At 38.9% G+C, this 15,706-nt stretch overlaps 1 protein-coding gene across 1 annotated transcript in view; it reads right to left on the bottom strand.

Annotated features, from left to right (window-relative positions):
• Positions 1 to 13,585, bottom strand: part of LOC110830922 (hdc homolog, cell cycle regulator) — a 249,460-nt gene extending 235,875 nt beyond the window's left edge. The window contains exon 1 of the mRNA XM_087355391.1: positions 11,877 to 13,585. Coding sequence (XP_087211517.1) covers positions 11,877 to 12,757 — 881 coding nt within the window. The 5' untranslated portion in view covers positions 12,758 to 13,585. The remainder of the gene's footprint in view (positions 1 to 11,876) is intronic.
• Between the last annotated feature and the right edge of the window lie 2,121 nt (positions 13,586 to 15,706).

Here is a 15,706-nt window from a genome sequence, read left to right as displayed (position 1 = left end):
GTTTACTCATGTACGTATATTGCACTTAAGGAGTCTTTTAGAATTTTATTTAAACCCTTCTTCAACTGAACAAAAAAAATTCTATAGTGTAAAAATGTCATGATAAATGATGGTGATAAGAGCGTCGTTGAACACACACGCAAGCTTGTAAACTAGCGCAAATTTAAATAATTTTAAAGAATATGCACACATTTCAACACTTTTTAACTTTTATATTTTCAAGAATTTACGAAGTGTGATGAACCACATATACCCTGTGTAAGTGTGTCCATTCTTTTCTTAAATAAACTTAAAAACTCAAAACAGATCAAAATACGCACGTCTACTCTATACTTCCATTTTCTGATTTACGGTTAGAAGATATTTTTGAAAACATTTTTACGGAGCACGCAGGTCGACTGAATCTTTAGAATTTTTATATATGTGTATTTATTTCAACACGAAATTCTGCCTTTTTCTATGGTGAATGACAGTGAAGTCAAACATCCGAATGAAATCACACACAGTAATAAGAATCCTGGCTTCCATGCCACTGCATGGAGTTTAAATTACTTTCAGTTTCAGTCACACTGTCACATGAACAAGCTGTTTGCACCGCCGTTCACTATCCACTGTTCTGAGACAATTGCAGTGCAATCCAAGATGCCTTTCAAACAATTCATTCGAACGTTGTGGTTAACGTCCAGAGTACAATGACCCATATCAACTTGTACATTACAGTGCACAAAGTAGCTGGGAATAATTACTTTCTCGAGAGAGACTCCGTACATCAAAGTCAAACTATTACGGGGTTCTGCTTTCGACTGCTCCATTCGTAAGCTACGTCGGAGTTCCTTATGTATCATACGTTGTTTAACGACGCTTTATCGAGTTCAGAGATTATGTAGCTACAAATGAGGCCTGAGAAATCGAATGAAGAGTCGTGAGGAAGAGAGAGTTGACTTTATATTGGGATATTAATTAATCTGAGGTGATCCAGAGAAAAATACGAATATTTAAAGATTATGCCTTCGCTCTCTGGCACAGCATCGGAACTGTAGCACGAGAAGAACAGAAGGGAAGAAGATGAGAAGGAAAATTGATGACGAAAGGAAAATATAGCATTGCTGGAAGAAAATTAAGAAACAAATGGCCAACAGTAGGAAATCTAATCTGCTGGGTCCATTGGATAAAAGGTAATCTGCGGATTGAGATTATGTCTATCCAACGGACCTAACAGATTAAGTTTTATACTTCGCTTTATGACGGAAGAACGGCCGGCTAGCTTCCGAAATGTTGCGTTCTTTAACCAACAAAACGAGTCGTTGAAAAATGTCAAAAAACATGAATCAGTTTAATCTTGTTCAAGGAATGCGAGGGAGGCGTTCAGTGTTGTGAACGCTGTACGAGTCTCGTATCACTCACCTACCTCGTTCCCAGGAACACGGCGTTTTATGTGCACGATGATTAAAGACAGCCATAACTTAGGAATTTCCTTCTAGCCCACATGGGAAGGTAATACGTATTACTAAATCTTGGCATGAATGATGCAACGGATGTGGCATACAACAAAATCCAACAGGAAATACACACTCGTTTTGAAAGCCCCTTGAAAGACCATGCATTTATCAACTTAATCTGCCTCTTAAAGCTGTTTCTCAAAAGAGTATACCTAATTCACTGAGCAGTAAATTCAGTGCGTCTTCCAAGGGAAGTTTCAAACTCGTCAGAGAGCTAGTTGCATCCGTACTACTACCATTCCCACTGGGGCTGTACGTGGCACAAATCCTTATGCCGTCCAACCTGTGGGTTTATATTCGTACAAGGGAAATCATGAATATGTCGCGAATTCTGACAGTCGCTCAGATGGTCAAACTCCGCGCCTCTTGTGAAACACGTAGGTTCATTATCGTGTTCACAAGAGCAAGCCACTAGGCTCTATCATAAGCCAGATGAATCCAGTTCACACCCCCATATTACATTAATTCATGATCCATTTTAAGAATCTCCTCCAATCCACGCATCGTACTCCCTTTAGGTTCTCCAATCAAAATTCTGCAAGCATTATAATTGCTCCAACACGTGCTATATCTCATCGTTCCTGATTTTAACACCATAATAATTATTTGACGACGTTTTCCAAACGGATTCCTAGCCAAAATTCTGTACCATTCGTAACATCCCCATCCTAGCTAAATGCCCAGCCAGTCATAACCTCATGTCACGACCAACAGCAGACCTACCAGGTGATGAAGACGTCCTTCGTTTCGTAGGCCTTAATCTAAATTACTCACATCAGCTTTCTCAGATCCAAATATCTTCCTAGCCAATTTGATTTCAAGTATTGGTAGTTTATGTTCATCAGTCTAAGTAAGAGTCCATCTTTCATACCAATACAGAATTACTGAATTTGTTGTTGTTGTTGTTTCTATAGGTTTTCAGCGTTTTAAATGACTACATGTGAGAGCAGAAGTTTTCACTGAGGTGAGGACATCGATGTGGGTCTTCTGGGTTGCAGCGCCGTGTAACTATCCACAAGACTCCACGGCGACACAATCCAAAATACCAACATCAGCATGATAACACTTTACGGAATGAATAACAACAAGCATTTCCAGAGTTTTTCCTTCCCCTAGGTTCATAACAAACCTTTTTTCCCAGATACTTAAATTTTAAAAAGTTATCAAACGGTCAAGTTCATATAAGCCTACCGTGCCTTTCATTGTGCAAAAATCTGGACTTGGTAATGACTTTATTCGGAGTAATAGTACTCTGTCTAAACTGAGGATATTAGCCAACTGCCTAGAATTCGTGCTTCGTACTGGTTAAGTTCCAGATTCGAATCTCGATCCGGAGACCTTACTAAGGTTTCTCGTGATATTCCTACGCCGCCCTCCCGGCAGGAAAATACCGGATAGTAATCAAAAACTGGCCGGGAGATTTCTTTTAACGTCGCTTCAAATTAATCTCACATTTAAAAGCTGCAAAACAAAATTATTAAATAATGTATCATAACCTAACCCGACAATCATCTCCAAATAATAAGTCTGAAGCGTTACCGCTATGGTAATCTAGGCGAATGACATGCCTGGTTAACAAGCACTGTGGTAAACTGTAGCCATCACTGAACAAGCGAATTTGCAGGACTGTGCAGAACTGCCTACTTATCTGGTACAAGCGATATTACGACGGAGATAAAGATGCATAGTATACGCTTACATAAGGACACACACTATGATGATGAGGCACTGCATTTTTGCTTGTACGTCTTTATCAAAGTGCAAATATGTGTGCAGCGCTTGCGAATTGTACGTCTCCATACTTATCCATATTCAGCGTTCTTGCTTTTGTATACACGAACGTCAGAAGTTAAGTTCTTGAGTAGACAGTGCAGGTTTAGTTAACTCTATTACACGTAATGTCCACCTTATAATTCGTCCTTAACCCTAGCATAAAAATAGTTCGCTCAGCCTCCATATTGTTATGTTTATATTTTGCTAAAATATATAAGTACCGTCATACGAAATTAATGAATGTATGGACGGATGAATAGATGGGCGAATGGGTGAGGCCCCAAGGCTCGTGAGGCGTGTGACACCACTTGAAATTGGGGTGAAACTTCAGATTTTTTTCGAACACAAAAGTAGGTCACTTTACAAAATGTTTGTTCATGACATTCAGCTCAAGACTTTACTGAAACAAAAACAGACTGCCTATGCGAGTTATCTGTAATGCAGTTAGCTTAAAAATAACATTATCTGCACTAAATTATCACCTAGACCAACGAGGCGTACTGAAAAACAGCAATGATCGAATTTTACAACAACAAAAAACTTGACTACTCGTTTCAGTCTTTTGTTTCTGCGCAGAATATCACCGAAATTCGGACGCGAGAGCCTAGCAATTGCTACTTCAATTTTGGGCAAGTTGCAGTTTCAAATCTCGGCCTTGAGACCGACTATTTTGACTGATCTACTTCGTGCTTTTCCTCCAATCCTCCATGAAAAAGTCGGAATAGTACCTTGAATTAGGCCGTGACCAATGATCCACAACCTGGGTAAACCACTACAGTTTGAAGAATACAAAATAAATGTTTTACTACAAAATCATCAGAATTCTTGTTGCAGCTGTTGAGAACACAAAAATAAAAAATTGAATTAAAATGTCTGAGCAATGTGGAATGGTTGTTGCAGGGGTAATATTTTTGTTTTTTTGACTTCTAGATCAGGATTCGTCACTGATAACGACCGATTTATTCCTTATCCTTTCCACTTTATCAATCGTACTTCTTCATTAGACTTTATATAACTTGCGTTACTGACAGCTCCGTTCAATAAACACAGAATATGTAAAACGATTCAAATACTAATCAGGAAAAATTAGCCAATACCTCGCCTAATGCTACATTCAAACACGTAAATTCTTATAGTCTAGAAATGTGTTTTAAAAATCAAGCAGCTGGGGTAAACCTAAATTGATATTAAATAAAAAAACTTTTGCAAACAAAATTTTACTCCATGTGACGAAGCTATGCACTTGTTTCACATTTTAATTTTTTAATAACTTATTAACGCATTTAACACAACTTTTTCCAGTTATTTTATGATGGTGTGAAGTTTTTCTTTTCTCAACCTATGGGGAAAACACACAAAAGAATAATAACAAAATGTCAAGGAAGATATTTCAACGTAGAGCGAGATGACGTAACAAAAGACAAAAAATATAAATACATCTCCACTGATAGTACCGAGATGACATAACATTCCAGGATTCCCCCAGGATCCCCCCGGGGGGGCTATGTGGATGAAGCATCATACTGACCACTCTTCTGCACGTGGTGTGCAGGTAGAGAATGTCCATATTCGTCCAAGGACCTCAGGCACATGGTAGGCTACAGCTAGTCTTGTGACGAATAAAACAGGTAAATGGTAAATTGAACACAAAAGCAGTCCTAGACTCCACTGGTTAGACAGGAAAAGAAATCGCTGTGGACCGAGTAAACACAGAGCCAGCTCTGACGATAACTCCACAGCGATAGAAATACCGACCAGGCCAATGAACGGATGCGAATACCAGTGTCTGGTTTTTAAATTAATGGCACGTTGAAAGTCATTAGAAGTTTAGTCAAGTTTTCAAAAAGTCGGCAGATTCTCTCTCTTCCGAAAACAGCTCCACAAACCCTGCCCAGCAATCACAAAGCAACTAGAAAGTAATAGGAGTTAACAAAAATTAGGAGAAAAAAATCTCACTAATATATTACCGTAAAAAACTGTAAATTTAGAATCGTATCTTCTAGACAGTTAAATACACTAAGTAGTCGATTTTAAGGATGAAAAACCAGCGTTGATTCAAGGACTCGCTGTCAGTGATTATACTTGCAAAAGACTTTGTTCGGTAAGGGCTTCTTTTCCGGATGTTTATGCACGTGTTTATATATAACCAGAAGGAGAATAGTGGACTTGTTTGAAGTAGACGACATTTTTACTGCGGTCGGCTAATCTACAACTGCCCGATGTTTTGGAGATGTCTCTCTGCAATTTAAATACGCTATCGGCAATACATCATGAATACCTGCACAGTAGAAACGCTGACATTAAAACTCGTGGAGACAGCTTGAACTGCAGGCCAGAAACGTAATTTTCCTTCCTGTTTGTTTCCAGGGTGCTCCAAAAAGATGTATACACACATTCAATGAATGAAATAGACGTTTTAATAAACTAAACAAATTCACACGTGATCATTGGCACTTAGTGAATTAGCGAATGCAGTGTAGATGTTCGAAATAACCACCCTTAGCTTCCTGGGACAGTTGACAGGGGTGAGCAACTGATCGGCAAGCGGCCGCCAAAGTTGCTGCTGTATATACATCTTTTTTGGGACATTCAACACTATTCAACGTAAGTATTTTTGAAAACAAAACGTAAATCCCCGAGGAGATTAGAAGATTTATTCTTGTATGAAAGTAAGCACCTCTGAAACGTCGGTCAATTTCTACCAGACTACGCAGCGCAACATCCCAGAAGACATTCCTGTTCATATTTGAATCAGCTTTATAAATTAATTATAGGTTTGGTCTAATAAACAAAACACAAAGCCAAATAATTCTGACAAGCAGTTTTGTATGCAGTGCGATGAAATATTACATGAATAGGACCAAGGCGGCTGAAGTTTGGAGTAAGTTCCTCTATGGTTCTCAGTTCGTATACATTCGTTTTATGACGTCTACAACAACACCTTGTGTTACAAAACAAACATTGTTTCCTCGAACTTAGACTCGCCCACCGCATTTGGACATGCACGCCTTGTCATCCGACAGAGTTCGAACATCTAAACAGCTGTAAATAGGACACGCCAAGTTATCGCCTTGGCTCAAGCAGCCTCTAGCTCTGTCGTTCTTACCATGCAGTCAACTACTACTTTGTTCTCTCTTATCACCACGAGAAATCCTTTTTCGCATTAAAAAAAAGCCCTGTCTTCAGAACCTCAAAACCGCAGGATGAGCTTTAGTCAACTTTAATACACTTATGTCCCTAAAAATTGAACCAAGTTTGTTATATTGTGCTGTAGATACCATATTATAATTATCCATGCACCGATGCTCTAAAGCTGTCGTACGCGACAGATTACCTTTCGCACGACTTACTGGAAACTTGGGCATTTAAGTTCGAACACAGTTATAAAGCGTAGGACGATATGGTAGTTGAACCACGTCGATGAGTGCATAAAAATACATTATCTGCAAATTAAATCAGCTAATCATTTTGTACATGCGAAATTTGGGCAACGCTACCGGCATCCGACAGCAAGGACAACCCTATAACATTTTATATTTTCGTTATGCTCCCTGCTTAATCCCTCCTGCAATCTCGCATTAAGATGATTGTCTTCTGGGCTGTACCGTCTTGTAGTCTGATCTACAAACCAGAAGACAGCCATCTTCGTGGGAACCTCAAATCCTACTTAACCTCACATTCTTAACTTTCCTGACCTTAGTATGTACAAAACATCCCATTTCAATTAACATAAAACATATTCCTGAAAAGCATTTATAATCCACCTCAATACTACGCTATAATCCATTTTTAAACAAAGAGTTCTATCACAAAAAAAAATGAAAACTAACGGTCGATATAATGATACGTAAATTCTCGTTTCCGGTAAGGTATGCCCGTGTTGAGATGAAGTTCCTGTCAAACAGTCGGTATAAAGTTGATGCCCAAAATGCCCAACGGCAAATTTTTGCATACGTCGAGTCTTTTGGGCAGAATCTGAGATTATTAAAAAAAATTATATAATTGACCTGAAGTCTGAAGGTTTCTAGCGATGGTGCGTTACAATCTATAAAATTAAATTCTTTGACTTCGCCCATCGTCTACAAATTAAAATAAAATCACAACGTTTCGGAAGCGGGATCTTATTCAATCTTCAGGTAGAAAAAAAATGATAAGGGCAGAAACCCTATCTGTTGGACCCCTTCTTAAACTAGTCTCACACTTAAGGCTTTTTACTTGAAGATGAAATAAGATAGTGTAGTTGCGTCATATTGTGACTTATTGAATTAATTTCCTTATAATATTATTTATTTATTTAATTGTTTTCTATATTCATCCATATTCATTAATGTTTCTTTGAATCATTTACTTCACAGACCGATGTAAACATCAAAAGCATCACTTCAAACAATAAAGTTGTTCCATTATATGAAAATATCTGGACACGACCTCCAAAAAACTACACTACGAAAAATTGTAAAAAAATTGTAATTGAGTTTTAAATTTAATATAATTTTACACCTGATGATGGTTTAATAAAACCGAAACATGTTGTAACTGTTCCAATTGTAAATCGATTATTCGATATGGAACACAGAATGATATTTTAATTATTTTAATTATCTCATTTTAAATACATTGTGATTTGACGGAATAACCAAATAATTTAATTTTACTTGAAGATGAAAGAAAATCCAGCTTCCGAGACGTTGCAATTTTATTTTAATTTATAGACGATACAGAAGCTCAACAAAACACTTTTACACATAATCGGCATGTCTAAACAAAACTCTAACGATAGCCTTTTAGTACCCCTCTGGAATGAAATGGATGATAGTGTCTTCTCTGATAACACTGTAATCAACCGAGAACAAAATAGAGGATAAACAGGATTTGGGTCACCCACAAAATGTTATCAAACTGGTCGCGGAGGGCAGAGTAATAAACAAGCGGTGTCAGTCGATAAAAAAGTGCACAGCATGTTATTTATGATCGCACACAATTTTACAAAATTATTGTACATATTTACGATCCAAAATTAACGTTTTAAATGCCCCCTCTCGCAATTCAAACAAGTAATAGAACAGAAATTTTGTATCTTTGCAAAAATAAGCAGTTTGAATTTTCATTAACGACGAACTGCACACCATGCATTCAAGAATATATTAATGTGGGCCGAGTCCTCTAAAAACGAACCTCGTCTAAAATATCATTTAAAAACTGAATCCGTACCTCAAAGAAAACAGAACTCTTCATCATTACATAGATCAATTTGTTAATGATGTTTAGGGAAATAATCCCTGTTTACAACGAGAATCATACATTACCCATAATACACTTTTGATGAACCACAGTGGCTAATATTTAAGCTATGTATTTTATTAATGTCCTGTTCAATGAATTTCCTCTCTGTCTAGACTCGTAGAAAACTTTCATTTTCATGGAAGCCAACGCGATAGTCATGCACTTGGTTCTTACATAATTCAACCTGCGTCCAGTCACGTAGCCAACATTTACTTTTAAGTAACAACACAACGCGCGCTACAATCAAAACAGCGGAAATGAAGTAGCTTCTCATCGGATTTCCCCATTTCAACTACCAATAGCCTTTTCATATTAATCAACAGAATACCAACGAGACACTGATTTTTTTTTTTTTTTTGTGATTTGTTGAGAGCAAATACAGCGTCCATGGACTTTCTTTCCTTCCTGAAACCGCAGAAAGTCAGACGAATGAGTCACCAGTGGTCTAGCCGTTACATCACGAGCAGAAGTTCTGAACTCACAGTCCGTCTAGAAGGTTCTCACGGCGGTGAGTACGAAGATGGCTGTCTTATGGGTTGTAGTGGCGCGTGTTATGGTAGACGTTAATCAACGTATCAGAGGTACTTTCTGCCTCCATCAACAGGGTGATCTATCAGAGGTACTTTCTGCCTCCATCAACAGGGTGATCTATCAGAATACACGGCGTCACAACCCAGAAGACAGCCATTTACGGATTACATAGCAGGAGAACACACACAAATCTAGCTCCAAAACATTTAGAACACAAAAAACTTTTCCCTTTTCTAAAAAAAAAGTCTATAAAGTTGTCATCCGGGAACTTGAACTACAGTGGGTCGAGAATTGCAAGGTAGTCTACTGAATCAACCGTTTCCAAAATAAGCAGAGTTTATCTTCATCGGTACTCTGTAGATTATACTTCGTATTTCTACCCATACGACTAAGGAATAACAAGTTTTCGTTACTCTTAAATTGGTGGTATGTGAAAAAGAAGAAATTCAGTAAACAAGATACTTCTTCCAAATAATTCATCACGGAGGATAAAATATAATAAATAATGCCGGAAAACAAACGCATTCAGACTACCCAATACGCGACTGAAGAGCAGAGAAATGCAATTATTTGTCCACATAAACCACCATCACGAAATAATTAGAAACAAAACACCGATTTGCATTCGAAAATTGAATTACAGCTTCAACATTCTGCATACGTGGATAAAGAATTGATAATTAATAACATTCAATTCCAAGGACTGGGAACGGAGCCGACAAGGTGTATACACATATTTCGTTACTCAATACAGTAGAATTGTGAATGTAAGTGAAAGGGAGACCATATTAAGTACCTCGCGACATAGTTTCGAGTCGGAAGATGTTTGCTCCTCGGTCTTACGACATAGCCTACAGATAATTACTGGGTCACTCGGTATTTGCTGGGAGCCAAGGTCGAAAGGGACTGAACACTTCACACAGTAACAAGACTAGCAAGTCGGCAGTACTCCAACAGAGTACACGTATGTTATTATCGTTTTAACTTAGTCGCCTATTGTAACAAAGCTTATCAGCAAATAAGCGAGACTATCGAGGAAACCGTCTGCCTTCCACGTCTTTGGCTCAGTGTCCTGTTACTTGGTGTCTTATGCCAGCGTTTGTTAGGGTCCCCCATAGTTCGTCGTTGGTTGGTATAGTCGGCGCAATAGTTTTTGGCCGGTGGAGTAGCTGGCGGGCGGGCCTAGTCTGTGTACCTGACGTGGCACGGTCAGTGTATTTCTTTTGTTTGGGCGTTCAGTCCGATAAGCTCCTCGGCGCAGTCAGCATTATACTATCGCAAAAGAGACTCGCTCCTAGCCTTCCCTTTGAAAATTCCACCGGCCAAAAACTACTGCGCCGACTATAGTTGTAACGAAGAATTTAGAACGGAATTCTTGCGCGGACCATTCGAGGAAATAGTTTTCTCCAGTAAGCTCTGCAACTTGTTATTTCGTCCATCACTGGTTGTGTATTTAATTCCTTCATTAAACCTGAATTTGTTTTCTTGTCGAAACGATTATCTCCTGACGATCTCCTCATTAATTTTATTTCTGCAGCCTTCACTCAACATGGCTCAGGCCAAAGTGTTGTAAACTCTGATTTTTGTATGTTTCTGAAGAAAGTTGGGCTTGAATACTTGGTTTATACGTCCTCTTCATCGAAAATGATTAAAACAAAAAGTTAACGAAGGTAATTAAGTCTATAGTCTGTTTATCCCACATACGAGTACCTAGCTTCGATAAAATCAAATTTGAGTTGATTTGCATGTACAGTAAAGTATATCAAAACAAACCAAAAATGAATTTACAAAATAAATAAAAGGAATAAAAAAAATTACATCGCAGAACTGAGCATTCAAATATGAACTTTTCATTCTGATTGGGTGAAACTTTTGATAGAGACTCTCTCTGTAGTTCCAGATACAAAATACGAGGAGAGTAACAATTTCTCAACCGTGCTTTAGCTTTGTCGGTATTCACAAGGGCAAATATCGTTTTAAAACTATACAAAAGAAGTATTTCAAATATTTCGTCCCCCCACGCCCCAATAATAAAGCCAGCCGTTGTCAGTGGTTACAAAAATAATAGCTTTTTAATCTGTGGACTAAACAAATTAAACGCGAATTCAATTTGTGGTTGAAAAATCTGATTAATGATCGACAGGGAAAAATATAGACGCCATTAACTATTACACAGAATTATTTTTCTCTCCTAATATCCTATACGATTTTATCACGGAAAACAGGTGATTCCTAAAAAAATTTCTGACTTATTTTGTGAGAATTACACAACTATTTTTGTGATCCACTTTCAGACGCAACATTTTGAATAACATGTTAAAACTCTTGTGTGTAAGAAATCCTGTTCTGAACATATCAAAATAAAAATTTACCCTTTCCCTGCTATGAACGAGAATTACCGCTAAGAATAATCCAGATATCCTACTTCTGTTCCGTGTTATTTTATAACACGCTGTGACAACAAATGATTCTGTCCTCTGCAATAATGCTAGCACAGACTGTACTGGGCTGACCTTGATCTTGAACAGAACATCTGATTTTGCAGTTTTTAAACAAACAACAAACCAATTACAGTCTTAAATAGATTCTTAATGAACGCTTCAAGTATTCTGAGACATATACAGACGTAGATTACTACATTTATATCTTAAAATGGCTGTATTTCACAAAGGTGTTTTCTAATGCTACATCTGACGTGTTTCTGCATAATTATGAACTTAAATACCACACACACAACCCAACCTCCATCTCCGAGTAAGTTAAGAAACTGTAAGTGAAGACCTTACTTACCGTGATCTGTCAGAGAAGAACTCAAATTTGGATTTCTTCTTGCCACCGTTTCCAGACCCACTGTGGATGGGAGAAACACTTGGCTCGCTGGATCCTGATGCAGGTGGGGAAGAGGACCCAGTGGAAGATGACAGTGACCCAGTGCGACCCCTGACCTCGCCGGCAGCAGAAATCAGCTGAGCTTCCGTCCCGGCTTTGACCCCGCTGTTCTGCTGCACCTGGACGTTGTTACTGTTCGGATGATATGCAGGGTGGGCTGACAGCGCCAATGTCGGTCTCGTATTCTGTCGGTTACGTCGTTTCTTCTTCTTATTAGCGTCTGCATTATCATCTGCACGGCCCCCACAGCCAATGTTTGAAGGGGGAGGTGGCATCCAATCTAAATCTTTCTTCAAATGACCACGACCGCACAGACAACCGCAAGCTTTGAACGCCAAATCGTAGCCCTTTTTGGTCCACAAATTCTGATGACGTTGTCTTTCGGACCAAGATCTTGCTCGGCCACATGATTTCAGATAGGTTAAGACCGTCTGCTCCCAAGCATCAAAACATTCCCTGTGCATGTACTGCCCAACGTTACAGTGGTCGTTGTTGCAGGTAACCTTGACTGCGTCTCTCAGATCATCCAGGTTGATCATGTCTGCGTTTGTGTTGTTACTGCTGTTACCAGCTCCGAGGTTGCCGTTGTTGGCCCGCAGACACTCACCAGTTGGAACACAACAGCGCGTAACGTTGGCATCGTAATTCTCGATTGTTTCGGGATCGATACCGAAACCTTGAACTTCATTCCCGTTTCCCCCGGCTCCAGCTGTTCCAGCGGCGCCACCATGACCCCCGTGGCCTCCGCCATGACCGCCGTGATGGTTTCGTCGCGGTGCCATATCAACAGATTCTTCTTCAAAAGTAATACACCAACAATCAAAACAGTACCTAACTACCACTTCAATTTGTTAACATCACTAAGAAAATATTTTGCAATGAAAAACAGTGTATTGTCAGAAAGGTCTGTTTTCAGTTTTTTCAACGCTTTTAACGACTGAGCAACTGTTTTTAACAACAAAGTTCCTTCTGTATATATCTTGAGTCCGTTTCTTATTGCTTGAAATATTCAACAGAAAACCAGTGAAACGTTATACACTCGTTTACCTCTGGAATGGTTCATTTACATCAATGAAATAGCATTAATACGTAAGATTTATCGTAAAGAGACTTTGAAAGTGTTCAACACTTGTCTTCACATATGGTATACTTCACAGGCGGCATGCAAAGTCAAACTCTCACCAATAAAGCTTCAAAACTACCTGCCGAACAAAACAACCTTGACTTTCATTCACAGATAGTTCACAATCATACAATAGCGGTATAATAAATTGCCATCAAATGTTTCTTACCACATAGTTACGTAACAAAAAACGACGCAGATAACTGTGACACTTGACAACTCACGGACAAAAAAGTTTTTTTTGTCTTTCACAACGTAAAAAAATCTATCATTGTCTTGATCCTAGTTTCAGCCATTTTCCATTAGCTAAAAAACGAAAGGAACGTAAATGCCTTTCATTCAGTTCGTATTAACAATATAACTGTTCTGTAATTCTATAGTAAACATCCACCACAACGAAACTTAGAAATAACAGTGACTACTTTCATGAGATTCTGCTCTCGAACTCTTCCGTCAGCCGGCTTCTAACCTACAAGCAACTAGCGTGCCAGCTTCCCGGCATAACACTTCCACAAGCTGCGCGCGCAACAGAGAGGCCTGCACGAACTACGAACTGCTATTGGTCCTGTTTGAAGGTGGGGAGAAACATGACAATAACAAACGCGTCACGTGCTTAACCTAGAAAATTACTGGCCCTAAAACTTCCCTTTCAATTTCAATAGCATCAACAACTGCAGTAAAAGTCATCGTAGGGTAATCTATATTTAAACGTGATTCACTGAAGTGAGTGAAAATGTGTTCGCGGAATCGTACATTTCTTTAATTATATTGTCGTTAATTCAAATCTAAATAATGAACTAGCGTTTTGTATTACGGCCCTAAAATAAAAACTGACACGCAAGAAATGAATTCGTGCGCATATCCCCACTCCTCTTCCTTTAAAACCAATCAGAAGAGCGACCCTGAAAGGGTTCTACGTTCTTGTTCTCTCCCTGCAACCAAGTCCAGTCCCTGAAACAGGTTACGAATGTGGCGTTTCCATCTCAATTTCTAAATGTGTATATCTAATATGCTCCTGTGCTTAATCAAACACCAAACCATAAAGAAGGCTGTGGAGGTACCGGTCTAGTTGTGGTGGCCTTCTATACAAAAGGTACCGGGCTTCTTTCCTGTTCCTCGGGGGTGATGAAGGCGAAGCGTGAAGCTGGCCACTTATCTCCATCTAGTTCCGAGGTTAGAATGCTTGCGATTTTATCTACACTCCCCGTCTTCGTCTGCATAGCACTGAGCTACCTACATTGTCAAGGATTTGACTTTACCTTAACTATGTGTAGGCCCTACCAAGAGGACAATATGGGAGATTTCTGACATATTTCATATGATCGAATCAGGTATTTTTATTTGCAAATATTCGGTATTGATGACTATACTATGTAAGTACGTATATTGTATGACGAAGGTAAAGGTGTTTAGGTGTGCCTGGAACAGGATCAATTAAGCTTTTCAACTATTCTTATAACTTTATGAATTTAGTATCATTTTCAATTTGTCATCTCTCTTCAAGTTTCCAGGAAGCCTGATGATTCGGCAACTTCTCCGCCAAGCTGTTCAGGCGGGTGAGCCTAAGTAATTCACGCAGGCGTTTTCTCAGTTATAGAATGGCATTTTTAATAACAGAAAGTTTCTGTGCGGAAGCAGGAACTGAAAAATATTTTAAACCATGTGTCCATGTTAAAGAGTAGGGCTGATGCATAATTATCGTAATTGTAAACGTCAGGCTTATAGACATGTCATTTCACACGTACTCTGAAAGATGGAAGCCATAAATTCCTGTAAAAAAATGGTAGCCACCGACAAGGTTACTTGGTGTCGCAACCCAGCGGTGAAGAGTGCAAAATATGGAGTTCCTCTTCTCGTCTCTCTTATAATCATTGTAGGTTTTAGCTACATGATAAGGACAAACCGATGACTTTCGTGTTTTGGCTGCATTTCAAAAACGCCTAATTTTTCGTCACTTTAGTCGGTCTGTTCGCAAGTAACAGCATCCAAATTACAGGACTGATTTTGACAAAACTCGGTACGATATTCAATTTTGCCATTGGCTTTACTGGTTCTTCTTAAGAATTGCTTAACCTAACGGAATAACCGGGATTCAAACCCACCGCTACAAGAACCTGAACGTTCAGTGAAGACACGTGACAAAACACGAACCTTAAGAAAGGGATGCCCATTCCGCAGGCGGCCGTGTTATTTTTTGAGGTCCAAGCACTTTTCTCTAATAGCTACTGTATGATAAACGGCGTATCCGAAAGAACGCTTGGATGCTGTGGTCCAGTGGTCCCCAACGCGTTGCCCGCCAAGATCTCATAAACTCACAAATGTGCCCGTAGGCACAAAAAGGTTGGAGACCACTGATTCACAAAATATAATTTCGAAATTTCAGCGAAACGAGTATCACGTAATTTAATCTAATCCAACACATACTGAACTGACCTGCCCTAAACTAACCTAACATAAACTAACATTCAATTGAATAAAAATTTACTTGGATATTATCCATCGTCTAGTAAATATAAAATGTAAAAACGTAAAAACGTAAAACGACGTTTCGGAAATGGGACTCTATCTCCGTCTTCAGGTTCCTACACAGTTGGGCCCACTAGATAGA

Source organism: Zootermopsis nevadensis, unplaced genomic scaffold (assembly GCF_977971745.1).
Source record: "Zootermopsis nevadensis isolate Lab colony 2312 unplaced genomic scaffold, Znev_1.0 Znev_ptg000024l, whole genome shotgun sequence".
In the NCBI taxonomy this organism is placed as follows: domain Eukaryota; kingdom Metazoa; phylum Arthropoda; class Insecta; order Blattodea; family Termopsidae; genus Zootermopsis; species Zootermopsis nevadensis.
The sequence above is the reverse complement of the archived record's forward strand: the minus strand, read 5'-3'. Positions and strand labels throughout refer to the sequence as shown.